The following is a 14873-nucleotide window of genomic DNA, read 5'->3' on the forward strand; positions in this document are numbered from 1 at the left end:
GGGGAGGACAATCCTCCCTACAGACCCACTAACCCCTAGCCCTGGCCAAGGCTTGGGGGTCACACAGGTGAATAAGCCAATGACCTTATTGGGTCTTTAAACCACTCATATAAAGCTTTGGGAAGGTTCTAGAAGGCTGAACAAGCCGCGAATATCCAGTGGTACCCAAGCAATGGCTCCATGGAAAGACGGGTAGGCTCTGGAAGGTCCAAGGTTTCCTAAAGTCTCCCGCCCATCCTCACAGTCTCCCGCAGATGAGCTAAGAGGGACAGACTAGGGGCATGCCATGTCACTATGGGCTACTGTTCAACTGTGTGAGCATGTGTGTGGAGAAAAATCTGGAAAACAGTTCACAAACTGCCTGTTGTGGGAAATTTTCTGAAGCAGTGTCATCTCTAGGGGATTTCGCCCTCTTTGTTACATATTTTTGAAATTATGGAGCTTTTTTATAACCAGGGTGTATTCTGGGTCATCAGAAAAACAGATTTAAAACAGAAAAAACGCAGTTAAATGTATTCACAAGAATGTGCCTGAACTGGGTCTGTATGCAGAATGGGACTATTTGGGGGCAGGGGGGTTGGGCTGTTTCTGGCTTCTCTATGAATTCGATGATTGCAAATTACTAGGAGAATAAAAGTAGAGAGTTAAGTTACTAAGAAACAACTGTGGCTGGCAAGACGGCTCGATAGATAAAGGTGCTCCATGCCAAGCCTAAGGATCTGAATTTGGTCCTTGAATCCCATTTAGTGGAAAGCAAGCTATTCCCAAAAGCTGTCCTCTGACCTCTGCATGTTCACCACAGCATATGAGCGCACACACGCACGCATGCACACACACACGCACACACACGTAATGTTAAAAGGAGGAAGAAAACTGTGCAGATGCCAGGGACACAAGAGGGGGTTCTACCCAGAGTTTAGATCCTCTCTTCTGTAACAGCATCTAAAAATGCCACCTAAGTCCAGGGAACAGATGATCTCACCTAGCCAATGAGTCAACTGGGAATTTAGGGGCAGGGCACATGACCATATGACCAAGCTCATTTCATAAGTCTCCGGCTGATCACAGGGATATACGTGCTCCCTTTCCATTAAATCAGAGGAAAGAAAGCTGCAGAGGGTGCTGGGTGGGACAACAGAGACCAGTAACTGGCCCTTGGAGCCAGCCAGGCCTGAAGTTAAGTTGCCTAGTAGTTTTCTATTAAAAAAGAAAAGGAAAAAGGTCAACCAAATCTTGCCTTGGCAGCTTCGAGCTGGGGATTATGTTTCCAGAAACCAAGCATTCTAATGACTCTCAGCTAGGCAGTGAAGTGAAAATGTGTGTGTGTGTGTGTGTGTGTGTGTGTGTCTGTGTGTTCCAGAGACTCAAAGGCGCATTCAGAGGGAGGGAGACAGAGATGCAGGGGCTCCGAGCCATGTTCTGTAGACCTCTCTGTATGAACCTCTCCTCCCTCCCTCCCTCCTCCTCCCTCCCTCCTCCTCCCTCCCTCTCTCCCCCCTCTTCCCTCCCCCCTCGTCCCTCCCTCCCTCCTCTTCCCTCCCTCCCTATAGTCTAGAGACTATTTCCCTGCCCTATTTTTCTTGTTTCCCCTCTAATTTCCTTTTTCCTTTCCTTTCCTTTCCTTTCCTTTCCTTTCCTTTCCTTTCCTTTCCTTTCCTTTCCTTTCCTTTCCTTTCCTTTCCTTTCCTTTCCTTTTCCCTCCCTTCCTCCTACTACTTCCCTCCCCTGAACCTTCCTCTTTAGTCCCTTCTCAGGAACCTCCCTTTTCCTCCCCCTCCCCATGAACATGTGTAGTTCCAAGCCACCAAGTGAGGGAGGAAGGAAATTTTGACTCCATGGGTCAAGGGTAAAGTCAAGATAAGGGACACAGCATTCAACCTGTGGACTGCTAGGCTTGGCCAGGAAGAACAGACAGATTCAAGTGCCTCTGCACCAGACCAGAGGCTCAGCTGTCCTCTCAGCCATCCCTTGGCCAGGCATCCCAACTTACTCCAACTCTTCCAGATGGTGGCAGTGTCCCAGACCAAATGCCAGATGGGTGAGGGTCTTTGTGCTCACTTGGCTGGAGGTCAGCCTGTTGGGAACCAAACAGTGGCAGGTCAGGAAGAGCCTCAGGAGGTCTGAAATTAGTGCTAGAGGCTGGGGGTGGCTCATGGAATCAGTGCTTAGGGGACGCCTGTCCTCCGCATCACAAATCTCTGCATCCTGGACTAATTAAGTAAGGACGTAGCTGGAGGCAGAAGCTGAGGGCTTTCCTAGCCCTCCTTAGTCACAGTTGGATGCCGTGCTAATAACTGGCTGACACTGTACAATAGTTCTCAAGTCTGTCTGACAGCTCCAAAGGGGTTTTGTTTGTTTGTTTGTTGTTTGTTTTTAGATACAGGCTATCTCATTTGTATCTCTGGCTGTCTTGAACTGGCTATGTTGAGCAGTCTGGCCTCTAACTCACAAAGATCAGCCTGCCTCTGCCTCCAAGTGCTAAAATTAAAGGTGTGTACCACCACACTCTGCCCAAGTTCATGAGGGTTTTTCTTCTTCTTCTTCTTTTTTTTTTTTAACTTTCCTTCCACTTAAAAATTTTATTTATTTATAAAAATATATTAAGGGAAAGTAAGGAAAACAGAGTGGGAGGGGTTCCAAGTTTTTCTATTATTTGAAAATTCTGATTTTATTTATTTATTTTAGTACATAGGTGTGTCTGTGTATATATAAGCACATGTCACGGTGTGTGTATATGGAGGTCAGAGGACAACTTTGGGGAGTTCTCTTCTTCCTCACGTGGCTCCTGGGGGCTAACCTCAGATCTTCAAGCTTGGCAGCAAGCCCCCTTACCCACAGAGCCATCTCACCAGCTGAGAGTTCCTGGATGTAATCAGTCACACTAAACATCAGAAAACCCCATTTGCTTTGGGCATCGTGGTTCATTCTAGTAATCCCAGCAGTTGAAGCCAGGGCAGGAGGATGGAGAGTTCAAGGCCAGTCTGGGTTACATATTGAGACCCTGTCTCAAAATCAAAGCCAACCCAACCAAACAAAAGCTCCATTTTGCAGTCTTTGCTCTGGTAATTAACTCAGGCAGTATTTACCAATGGATGCCAAAATGTGTGGGTGAAAGTCTGAAGAACTGAATATTGACAATCAGAAGCAATCTCCCTATAAGATGTGTGTCAGTCCTAAAGAGAAAGAGTGCTTTTGCAAGCGAAGGAACTTGGCAGACACCACCTTTACCAGGTGACACAGTTAGCATCTGCAGCAAAGGGACCCAAGCATTGTGTCTCTTTAATAGAAGGTCAGAAGGAATACACAATGGCCTGGTTGATATTCCCATTACAAACGCAAACTCTAAAGCTAGGCAGATGCAAACTTAAGGAGATTCCTGCCTGTAGATTCCAGAGTGTGTCTAGACACAGGAGGTTGGAGGGTGCTTCCAGTCAAACATGCTACTGAGAGACAATTGACATTGAATGCACATTTTATTCTGCACTGGGTTCAGAACACGCAGGGGAAAGCCACAAAATCAGCAATGAACACTACTAATGGGACGAGAAGCTGGGAGGGTAAGCTGTAACTGAGAGCGTAGTGTTTAAGGCTGGGTGTGTCTCAATTGGTACAGTGCTTGCCTAGCTTGTGCAAAGCCCTGAATGTTCATGCCTGTCATTCTGACACTCAGGAGGCAGAACAAGATAGTCAGGAGTTCAAGGACATCTCCAGCTCTACATAGTTTGAGGACAAGCTTGGCTACTGAGACCCTGTCTCAAAACAACAACAACAACAACAACAACAACAACAACAACAACAACAACAAAACAATGTTAGACTGTTCAGCAAGTAAAGGTGCCTGCTGTATGAACCTGGCAATCTGATTTGGAAGGCCAGAAGAAACTACCAACATTGACCTTGTAAATACCATCTTTCCCCCTCCCCGTCCCTTCTTCCTTCTCTATCTCTCTTACACTTACACACACACACACACATACACACACTTTTAATTTTTTTTAAGAAAGAAGAAAAGAAGATAGTAACTGGTAGTCAATGTTTAAATTCCTGAGGCTCACACTTTCTTTAGATTATGGCAAATAACACCCTCACTCTTGAGAGATTCACTGAACCACCTCTAATGGTTAAAAGTGAAAAAGGGGGGAGCAGAAAAGGAGGAGAGAGGGAGAGGAAAGGGAGGGGAGAAGAGGGGGAAGGGAGAAGTGAAAATATAAAAATATCAACAGAGATAGTTGGGATAAATTCTCAATCTTATAAGTTTTTTTTTTCGTTTTGTTTTGGGATGTGTGTGTGTGTGTGTGTGTGTGTGTGTGTGTGTGTGTGTGTGTATGTTTGAGACAATATTTCCATGCTGGTCTCCAACTTCCTATGCAGCTGGGTTACCCGTGAACTTCAGATCCTTCTGTTTCAGCCTCCTAAGTGCTTAGCAACTTCCTATTTGCAACTACTCCAGAAGAAAACAAAACAGAACAGAGTGTGGAGAGAGGAAATTTTTAGTTGTGTGGCTGTGTTCCTAAGGTCACATTTAGGACCCCTGCATCATCTCTAGGAACCTGGGACTTGAGCACAGTTGTGGGACCAGCATCCTCTGGGCTGGGAGCTAGGGAACAGGTGGAACAGGCAGGCAAGGGGGCTATGGTGGTTTGAATAGGTTTGGCTTCCATAGACACACTCATGTGTTTGAATGCTTGGCCCATAGGGAGTTGCACTATTAGAAGGTGTGACTTTGTTGGAGTAGGTGTGGCCTTGTTGGAGAATGTGTCACTGTGGGAGCGGGCTCCTGAGGTCTCCTATGTTTAAGCTCTGCCCAGAGTGGCACACAGTCTCCTTCTGCTGTGTGAGGATCAGGATGTAGAACTCTTAGCTCCTTCTGCACCGTATCTGCTTGCATGCTGCCATGTTACCTGCCATGACTATAAAGGATTGAACCTCTGAACCTGTAAGCCAGTCCCAATTAAATGTTGTCCTTTCTCAGAGCTCCCGAGGCCATAGTGTCTCCTCCCAACAATGGAAACCCTAAGTCAAGAGCCTCAGTGAAAGTGCAAGTCCACATACCTGAAGCTCTTCAGCTCACAGCTTGATAGCAGGATGTTCTGCAGCAGCTTGGAGCTGGTGCCATCATTGTCATTGAAGCTAACCTGAGACAAACTGAAAAGGGCCAATAGTATTCCAGAAGACTGTATGCTGAACACACCTCAGGGGTCACCATGACAGAAGGTCCCTCTAAGAGCTTCCCTGGGTGTTCCTGAGTCTCTGGTCCTTGGCCCAAGTATGAGTCCCACCCCAGGGAGGTAAGAATGTGGCCCCGAGAAGACACTAGGGTAGCCAGTGAACTTGAAGCCACTGTTGGCATTGGCCGTGCCAACCTCAGCTGCTGCAGTCTGGCACATGTCTCCACCAACTGTCTCATAAGATGGTTGTGCTCGGTCCCCAGGTCACAGTGAGCCAACCTGAAAGCAGAGGGGGTAGCTGCAGTACCTGGTCCATGATGCAAGTTCTGCCCCTGCTTTATGCTCATGGCATTGGAAACACAAGCTGGCTAAAGAAAGTCTGAGTTTACTACCCAGTTACAAGACCCACTGGGAAAAATGGTCCAGGTGGGCAGCGGGCACACCCAGGGAGATCACTGACTGTATGAAGATGTGCATTCAGGCAAGAAGGTAAGCTGGGGCTGAGAACCAGGCATGCTCTGTTCCCTAGAATGTATACATGCTGAGCTGCATCTGCTCAAAAAAGCTGACATTTCAATGTCCATAAATGTGACATTTGGATCAAAATGTCCTAAATCCAGGCATCTAGGAGAGTTGAAAGTAGAAAGTAGGGAGACTTGGCCAAGTCTTGACTGTCAGGAGTACCAGCTGAAATGGGGCATTTAAGCTGAGACTAGAAAAAGTATAACCAGACAAGAGAAGAAGAAACCAGGCAAGGAGAAGAGATTCTTGTTGGAAAGAAGAGTCCGTGCAAAGAGTTTGAAGTCAGAGAGGGCAAGTTTGAAGGTTTGAGGTGATGTTTGAAGAATTGAAAGTTGGGCTGGAGAGATGCCTCAGTGGTTAAGAGTACTGGCTGCTCTTCCAGAGGTCCTGAGTTCAATTCCTAGCTATCACATGGTAGCTTACAATCACCAGTAATGGGATCTGGTGACCTCTTCTGGTCTATCTGAAGACAGCTATAGTGTATTCACATACATAAAATAAATTAATAAATCTTTTTTAAAAAGTTGTTGGGGACAAGTGGAGCTATTGAGTTGGAATGGGGGATGGGTAGAGGAGGAGAGGACCTTTCCGCATGTGGAAAGACCAAACATCAAAAGATGATGCTGAGCACAAAAGATGCTGAGCAGGTGCATGAGAAATACTGATCCAAGCAGTGCCACCGGCCACGCCCTGGAGACTCCTGATGCTGGGTCCTACCTGAGAGCCATGGAATCAGAATTGCCTTCTTGGTGAGGAAATTCCAGCCGGAGCCACAGAGAGCCGGAGCTCAGAGCCGGAGCCTCTGAGAGCCTTTGGCTCTCAGAGAAGCTGAGGGAAGAAGAATTGGGCAAAATGGGTGACAGCTTGCCTTGACCTGGATCATGGCACAGCAGATCCTCCAGCTTTAAACAAGGGCAATGACACTTCAAAAATAAGAGGTGTGCCAGGTGTGGTGGCGCACACCTTTAATCCCAGCACTCGGGAGGCAGAGGCAGGCGGATTTCTGAGTTCGAGGCCAGCCTGGTCTACAGAGTGAGTTCCAGGACAGCCAGGGCTATACAGAGAAACCCTGTCTCGAAAACAAACAAACAAAACAAAGCAAAACAAAAACAAACAAACAAAAAAAAGGGAGGTGATACCAAGAGCCAGACATGGTCAGGGTGAGATCTGTTATCACATATTATCCAACCAAAACCTTGTGCCCAGTTACCCCCACCATTGTAATCTATGGGGCAACTAACTGTATCAAAACTGTATCAAAGGGTCACTTTCAGGTAATCAGCATAGCCCCCTCTGCCCCCCTAGCATGCCTGTCTGGACCTTGAACCCAAAGTTACTTTCCTTTGACATTATGACCTGTCTACTGCACAAGACTCTACAAATGTGCATAGCTCTTCGGGCATGCTCAGCAGTCTCTGCTAGCCAGGCAAGGACAAGATACCAGTGTCTAGGGGTGTGAGGGCAAGGGATGGTTGCCATGGTCATAGAAAGGTGAATCCCCAGGGGCATTTCTCTGGACTCACCTTAACTCAGTGAGACTTCCTGAGGCCTGGGCACAGACTTCCATTAGAGCTGGTAAGCTGACAGAGTTCACCCAGGGCTCTTCCAACCTGTCATGGAAGGGACACAGACAAAAATCCCTGGGGTAAGCATTGGCTTATTATATCTAGGGAAGGAGTGGTGACAGGAGGAGCCTGGAGGACCGAGAGAGAGAGAGAGAGAGAGAGAGAGAGAGAGAGAGAGAGAGAGAGAGAGAGAGAGAGAGAATATGTGTGTGTGTGTATGTACACACATGTGTATCCCTATGTTGTGTGAGCATGCCGCAGTACATATGAGGGTGCATGAAGCTCCTTGTCTTCTACATTGTTTGACACAGGCACACGCACGCTATGCAATCAGTTTTACACAGTTCTGGAGATATGAACTCAGGCCACCGTGTTTGCAAGCCAGGTGCTTTACCCACCGAGCCGTCTCCCCAGCCCAAGAATATGTTTTGAAATAATACTTTTCAGACCTAACACAAGTAATTATGTGGTAAAGGTTAGAAAACCAAATCATACCTAAACTATAACTCCAATGCTATATTTTAAAAAAGGAAACTACAAAAAAGGAGAAAGAGGTGGAGTCAGATACAAGGAAATGTGTGGGCTATCACCAGCGTGGGTTAGATGGGAGAATTTTCATAAGCGATTTGATTTTGATTTTGGTTTTCTTTTTTTAATGATTTATTTATTCTTATTTTACGTGCACTGGCATTTTGCTTACATGAATGTCTGTGTGAGTTGTCAGGAACTGCAGTTATAGTTGTGAGCTGCCATGTGGGTGTTGGGAACTGAACCCAAGATCTCTGGAAGAGCAGCCAGTGCTCTTAATCACAGAGCCATCTCTCCAGCCTCGGATTTTGGTTTTCTACATTTTGTAAACTTTCATTTATGTTTTCTGTTTTTTTTTTTTTTTTTCCAGACAGAGTTTCTATGTGTGGCCCTGGCTGTCCTGGAACTCACTCTGTAGTTCAGGCTGGTCTTGAACTCAGAGATCTGCCTGCCTCTGCCTCCTGCTGGGATTAAAGGTGTGCGCCTCCACTTTCTGACTCATTTTCTAAACTTTGTACAAAATGCACAAATGAATTTAGTTATTTAAAACATTTCTGTTGTACGGCTCACTTGCATTATTATTTTTTTAAACATTGTTTTCCTTTATGCTAGTCTGGATTTTCTGCCAACTTTTAAAATGTTACTTTTAGGTGTGGAAAGTTTTAAGGTGTTATTTGGGCAATCTAGGAAAGAGTTGAGTACAGGGACAGGAAGTCCTATTTGTGCCCCCACATTCACAGCACATGGCTGAGAGGTGAAAGCGTTCCAAGTCCACACGAGATGAATGAGTAAACTGTGGGGTACCCACATGCAGGGCTACTAGTCAGCCTAAGTGGAAAGCTCTCACGCCTGCAACACCATGCGGGAACCTTGAAGGCATGCCACGTGAATGACAGCAGTCACAAAAGGCTCAGGACAGTGTGATTCTACTGATAGGAAGTAACGGAAGGAGTCCGGTTCACAGACAGTTCATGCCCCAAGCTGGGGTAAGCAGAACATGAGGAGCTGTTCAATGGAGACAGAACTTCAGTTTAGCAAGATGAAGACTGGTTGCACACGGGGTGGAAGTCTTTAATATGGCTGAGCTGTACACTTAACTGTGTTATGATGGTTGGTTTGTTTGTTTGTTTATTTAGACAGGGTCTCATGTAGACCAGGTTGGTTTCTAACATTCTAGGTAGTCAAGTAGTCAAGGCTGTTCTTGATCTCTTGCTTCTCTATTTCCTGAGTGCAGGAATTTCAGGCTCATGAAAGTACTCGTGTGACTGATTATAATTTTAAGATATGTTATGCTGGGCAGTGGTGGCGCATGCCTTTAATCCCAGCACTTGGGAGGCAGAGGCAGGCAGATTTCTGAGTTCGAGGCCAGCCTGGTCTACAGAGTGAGTTCCAGGACAGCTAGGGCTACACAGAGAAACCCTGTCTTGAAAAACAAACAAAAACAAAAAAAAAAAAAACCAAAAAAACAAGATATGTTATTTCTGCCAGGCAGGGGGTGTCAAACAACTCTCATCCCAGCACTTGGGAGGTAGAAACAGGTAGATCTCTGACTTCAAGGGCAGTCTGGTCTACAGAATGAGTTCCAGGAGAGCCAGCCAAGGGGAAACCCTGTCTTTAAAGACAAACAAAAATGTTATTTCTTAAATCTTAAAAAATGAGAACAATTAGCTCTCATGCCTTTTCTTGGGCTACAGTCAGCGATGTGCAGTGGTGCTCATAAGGCCAGATTTGGGGGTACAAAGTTGTCATCTTATCTCATGGAGCCTTTTGACCAAGTTTAGAAAAGTCAGTGGTTAGCTCCAGGGCACATAAGGAAATGAAGAGGCACAGCCCTGACTGTGATGGGTAGTCACAGCCCAGAGTCAGGAATGCCCAGGAACCTTTGTGGACCTGAACTCCACAGCCAACGGTTACACTTAACTACCATGTGAGAATCTCATCTTAAACCAGAGAACACATGGCCCTAAGGGTTGCCGTAGACTCCTCAGGTGTCCTGACTGATCTAGAATCCCTATTTATTTGTTAATGTGTGTTTATGTTCCTATGTTGTGGTGACTTTAATAAGAAGTGTCCTACATAGGTTCAGGCATTTGAACACTTGGTCGCTAGCTGTCACTCTTTGGGAAGGTTTAGGAGTTATGGCCTTATTGGAGGATGTCACTGGAAGTGGGCTTTGAGAGTTCAGAGCTTCAGCCCACTTTCTCTGCTTTGTGCTTGTGATAGCTTAGTTTCTGGAGCTGCTACATCTGTTGCTTGCTGCCATCTGTCCCCACCGTGAGGGACTTTTATTCCTCTGGAACTGTAAGCCAAATAAACTCTCTCTTAAGTTGCCTTTGGTCATGTTGGTTTATCACCGTCACAAAAAAGTAGCTAATACTCCAGTGTGTGCCTATTTGTGTGTGGGTGATTGTGTGTGCACATGTGCCTAGCATACCCAGAGGCCAGAGGACAACTTCAGATGCTGTCCCTCAGGACCATCCATCTTGTTTTCAAAGACAGGCCTGGGACTTGCCAAGGAGGCAAGGCTGGCTGGCCAGGGAGCCCCAGGGAAACCCATCTCCATCTCTTTAATGTTGGGATTATACCCCTTTTTTCTTTCAGTTCTAGGGCTGGAACTCAGGTCTTTGTGGGGCAAGGCAAGCATTTCACTGTCTGAGCCACCTCCCAGCTTTTACTTTAATGAGATTCACAGTAAGATGTTTAGAAGTTATGAGGTCGTCTGTATTTTACTTTAAAGTGCTTTAGCCAAACAAATGTGGAGTAAACATGGGAGAAAATGAGCAATTACCGAACACAGGAAATAGAATGTGCATTTTGAAAGATTATTTTCTCTCCTTTTTTAGAATGTTCTTATTCTGAATGCTTTTACATTATGGTGAACATGTAAGCTGGTTTTTAAATGTTATTTTTATCTTCCATTAGGTATCCTTCAGAACTTTCTTTAATTGTTTTTAATTGATTTTAATTATTATTTCTTCTGTGGCGTTAGGGATGAACCCAAGAGCTTCACAAATGGTAGACATTCACTCTACTCACTGAGCTACACACATAGCATGGTTTATTTTCTTTTAAATCCCAAAGCACAGCCTCCCTCTCCTCATGGACAGTTTTCTTGTGCCTTGCATGGCTTTAGGGAAGAGAACTGGGCTTCTGAATACAGGAACTGGCCAGGCAGTGACTGAGAGGGCCCAATCTTCTACTACCCCACTCTCCTCCCAAGTGCAGGCAGGTACCTGAGGCCCAGCAACCCTGTTGGCCGATTCACCAGGTTCAGGAGCACGGTCAGCTGTGGCAGGTCCAAGAGACACTTGGTCAGCCTGAGGACAGAGATTAGTTATTGGTATGGCTCAGGGAGGCAGGATGCCCCGCCTATCATTATCCACATGGGCTGGGCCTGTCACTCACCAGAGCTCTGTTAACTGTTGGGCCTGGCTCAGGCTGGAAGCCAATCTGGATACTTGTTCTGAGCTGAAGCTGCATTCACATAGCCTAAGGGCAGAAGAAGAAAGGGTCTGAGGATGCTTGGGATGCTGGCCTCTCCTCTCAGTCTCCCAGAGGACATAGGTTTAGGTTGGGGCCTGACAGGTATTGGCTCTTGTCTTAGGATCTGTGATCACAGATCATGACTCCACTGGCACAGGGCCCACCTCCAGGTACATGGTGCCTGCCTGTTGCACATTTCATTTAGTCTTTATGATATACTACAAGCAACCACTGATTGACCCCAGCACAACCTGCTGGGTTATCACTGATGAGGAAAAGCTGGCTTTGGCAGAGTCAGCCTGACTCTATGACTAACGGGATAGTTCAGGCTCCTCATGTGGAAGGTGAGCCTGGGCAATGGCTGGACGTTGGCTGTGGCTCCGTGGTCCTCAGCCTACAGATAAGCTAGGTCATTGTCCCTGAAAAGGGACTGCAGGACCCCCAAAGAGGTTCACTCTGGTGTCAGGGCTGCTGGCACCTCACAGGCCTCCATGAGGGGCTACCACATAAGCTGACCTTAAAGGGTTGAGAGAATCTTCTCAGAAACAGCAAGAGAAGAGGATGCTCATCCCATCATAGGCAGCACCAGGCAGGGTGTGCTGGTGGATGGAGAGCAAAGGCTGTGTGTGTGTGTGTGTGTGTGTGTACACTCTACATGTATGTGTATGGGAGTATGTAAGCAGGAAGTATATGTTTTGTTTGTAGAGTGTATTTGTGATATGTGGGATGGTATGTGTAGAGCATGTACATTTTGTGTGTTTGGTACATGTGTGTGTTGGGTGTATTGTATAATATGGTACTGTGTGGTTTGTGTGGTGTTGGGAATGGAATGAGGACAGCAGTGTTCAACTGGAGAGCAAACCTGGGTTGTATGTCAGAAGCAGACCATCTGAGGAAAGACTCAGTGAAGAAGCCACGGGTTCCTCACAGATCAGAATCCCTGCCTTTTCCTGTTCACCCAGGATTACCTCAGCGATGTCCCGGCTCCTTCCTTTTTGGAGAAGTGCATTCGGAAGATCTTCTCAGAGCTCAGACTGTGAGAAAAAAGGGCAGGGAGGCATCAAGCTAGGACTCTGGGCACCCAGGGCACTGGGGGCAGGGCCATGCAGAAGAGATGGGACTAAGACCACAGAGAGCAGGGCAGGTCTTTGCTACCCTCATTCTATGAGGAAAAGGTTCTGTATACCTGGCCCTCTCCACCCTGGTGATGCCCCATCAGGGATAGACGCAAAAGCACACACAATATAAAGCTGCAATGTGGGAGTTGTAAAGCTCACCACTAGTCAGTGGTTAGCAGCCTACCTCACAGAGACCTCTTGGATATGAGGGTAGGAAGGCAGAGTCTCCAGCAGGTACAGGATCCCTTCCTGAGAGATACTGTTGCAACTGAGGCTGGGGAAGAAGAGAAGCTAGGCTCAGAAGGGTCCCTTGCCTCTTGTCTCCCCTCCCATTTCAATGTCCAATAACCTATTCTCCAGATGTTGACATTGCAGCTGAGAGTACAGGGAAGGCATATGTCCCTAAGTCCTTAAGAGCTGTCCTTACCGAGCCTGCAGTTCCTGTGGCTGGGGTGGGACACTGAGGAACCTAATGTTTAGGCAACTCCAGAGCAACAGACTGTGTGAGGAGATGCAGTGAGAGCAGATGTCTTCCTGAGACTCCTCCCTTGTTAAAGGCCCTTTCCAGACTTGTGCCCCGTAGATGGAGTTAGAGGGGTTTTTAGGAATGGGGTCAACTAGGAGCTGGCTGCTGAAGCCCTGCATCACTTGGTAGGGATGGGATGTTGCTCCCAGTCTCAAGCTAGCTTGGTGAGGGGACATGGTGGAGGGGCAAGTCTACTCTACTACAAGTCCTAACTTGAGTGTCTGACACAGGATCTGTCGCACATGGGGCTGAGGCAGGAGGTTGTTGGAGCAGGTCCAGGTAAGAGCCACCCCTTCCCATCACTGGCTCTTGTCTTCAGGTTCCCTTGAGATGCTCTCTAAAGAGATCCTCTTATGCTCTTGTTGAAGTGGGGAATCCCCTGGCTGTCTCGGGGATGCTCACTTACTCAAGCCACCCAGAGATGGGCAGCTGTGGCAGGCACTCCAGAAGGCACCTGAGCCCGCTGTCACCCAGCAGATTGTCTGTGAGGCTGTAAGAAGTAAGACACAGTATTGGTGGACCAACCTATAGCTATGCCTGCTCCTGGAGGTCCCTGTGGCCACTAAATCTGTCTGTCACTGCTGCTTGTCATTACCATGGCATCCACAGCACCCCACCACCAGAGGCATCCTCATCATACTGGGTGGCCACGCCCACCACCAGAAACATCATCATACTGAGTGACCACGCCCACCACCAGAGGCATCCTCATCATACTGAGTGACCGCGCCCACCACCAGAGGCATTCTCATCATTCTGAGTGACCACGCCCACCACCAGAGGCATCCTCATCATACTGAGTGACCACACCCACCACCAGAGGCATCCTCATCATACTGAGTGACCATGCTCACCACCAGAGCATCCTCATCATACTGAGTGACCATGCTCACCACCACACCACCATCATTTCATTACTACCAGCATCACCAACAGAACAGCTCTGCAGTTCCCTCCACCAGCAGTGCTTACTGTGTGCTCATCACCCCCTCCACTATCTGTGACACTCACAGGACTCAGGTTCCTTTAGCAGGCTTTTAGGAGTTAGAGAAAAACTAACAAGCTTTCCCCTGCCCACCACTGATGGCAGCTAGAATCCACAATGATCCGGGAAAGGGACACATGTTTGGAGGATACAGTTACCTAACAGACTTCCTCCTGTGATTTAGGAATCTGACCTTAGAAACTACACCTGAATTTCACCCCTTCTTTCCCTCCTGAGAGCATCCCTGGGCTCAGCCACATTTTCAGAAACATAACCACCGTGTCCTGATCATTTGATTTCCCATTTACATTTCTAACATTTAAAAAATATTTTTATTTCTATTTTTATGTTATGTGTATGGGTGTTTGCTTATATCTGTGTATGTCTACTACGTGTGTGCCCAGTGTCTGCAGAAGGGCCAGACTCCCTGAACTAGAGTTCCAGCCAATTGACGGCTGCCGTATGGGTACTGGAAATAGAATCTGGGTTCTCTGCAAGAGCAGCAGTGCTTTTAACTCATTGTACCACCTCCCAGGCCCCATACCTCTGACACTTGTTTCTTTGGAATTTTCAGGATGATTTTGTTTTGCCTTCTAGAGGCTAGAGAGAGGGTTCGGCAGTTAACAGTGCTTGTTGCTTTCGCAGCACACACCAAGGACAGTTCAACCACTCATAACTCCAGCCCTAGGAGATGCAACAGCTTCTTCCTCCTGGCTTCTGTGGGTATCCACGTGTGTGAGGTGCACACGTATGCATGTGCGTATACACATACACGCATTTATGGGAGGGAAATTGGTGGATTTTTTTTTAAGATTGTTTTATTTATTTTTATTATATGTAAGTACACTGTAGCTATCTTCAGACACCCCAGAAGAGGGAGTCAGATCTCGTTATGGATGGTTGTGAGCCACCATGTGGTTGCTGGGATTTGAACTTCAGACCTTCAGAAGAGCAGTCGGGTACTCTTACCCACTGAGC

At 47.0% G+C, this 14873-nt stretch overlaps 1 protein-coding gene across 5 annotated transcripts in view; it reads right to left on the reverse strand.

Annotated features, from left to right (window-relative positions):
• The window catches only part of Nlrc5 (NLR family CARD domain containing 5), an 86126-nt gene that overhangs the window by 8491 nt on the left and 62762 nt on the right, over positions 1 to 14873 (reverse strand). For all 5 annotated transcript variants that reach the window (XR_003837390.2, XM_029480352.2, XM_029480351.2 and 2 more), the window contains 10 exons: positions 13317 to 13400; positions 12569 to 12658; positions 12235 to 12300; positions 11189 to 11272; positions 11017 to 11100; positions 7214 to 7300; positions 6408 to 6518; positions 5364 to 5447; positions 5053 to 5145; positions 1991 to 2074 (listed from right to left, as the gene is read on the reverse strand). Coding sequence is in view for 4 of the 5 variants with exons in the window: in XM_029480352.2 (XP_029336212.1) it covers positions 1991 to 2074; positions 5053 to 5145; positions 5364 to 5447; positions 6408 to 6518; positions 7214 to 7300; positions 11017 to 11100; positions 11189 to 11272; positions 12235 to 12300; positions 12569 to 12658; positions 13317 to 13400 (867 nt within the window). In the remaining variant the exon portion in view is untranslated. The remainder of the gene's footprint in view (positions 1 to 1990; positions 2075 to 5052; positions 5146 to 5363; positions 5448 to 6407; positions 6519 to 7213; positions 7301 to 11016; positions 11101 to 11188; positions 11273 to 12234; positions 12301 to 12568; positions 12659 to 13316; positions 13401 to 14873) is intronic.

Source organism: Mus caroli, unplaced genomic scaffold (genome assembly GCF_978045245.1).
Source record: "Mus caroli unplaced genomic scaffold, Mus_caroli_1 scaffold_10, whole genome shotgun sequence".
Taxonomy (NCBI): domain Eukaryota; kingdom Metazoa; phylum Chordata; class Mammalia; order Rodentia; family Muridae; genus Mus; species Mus caroli.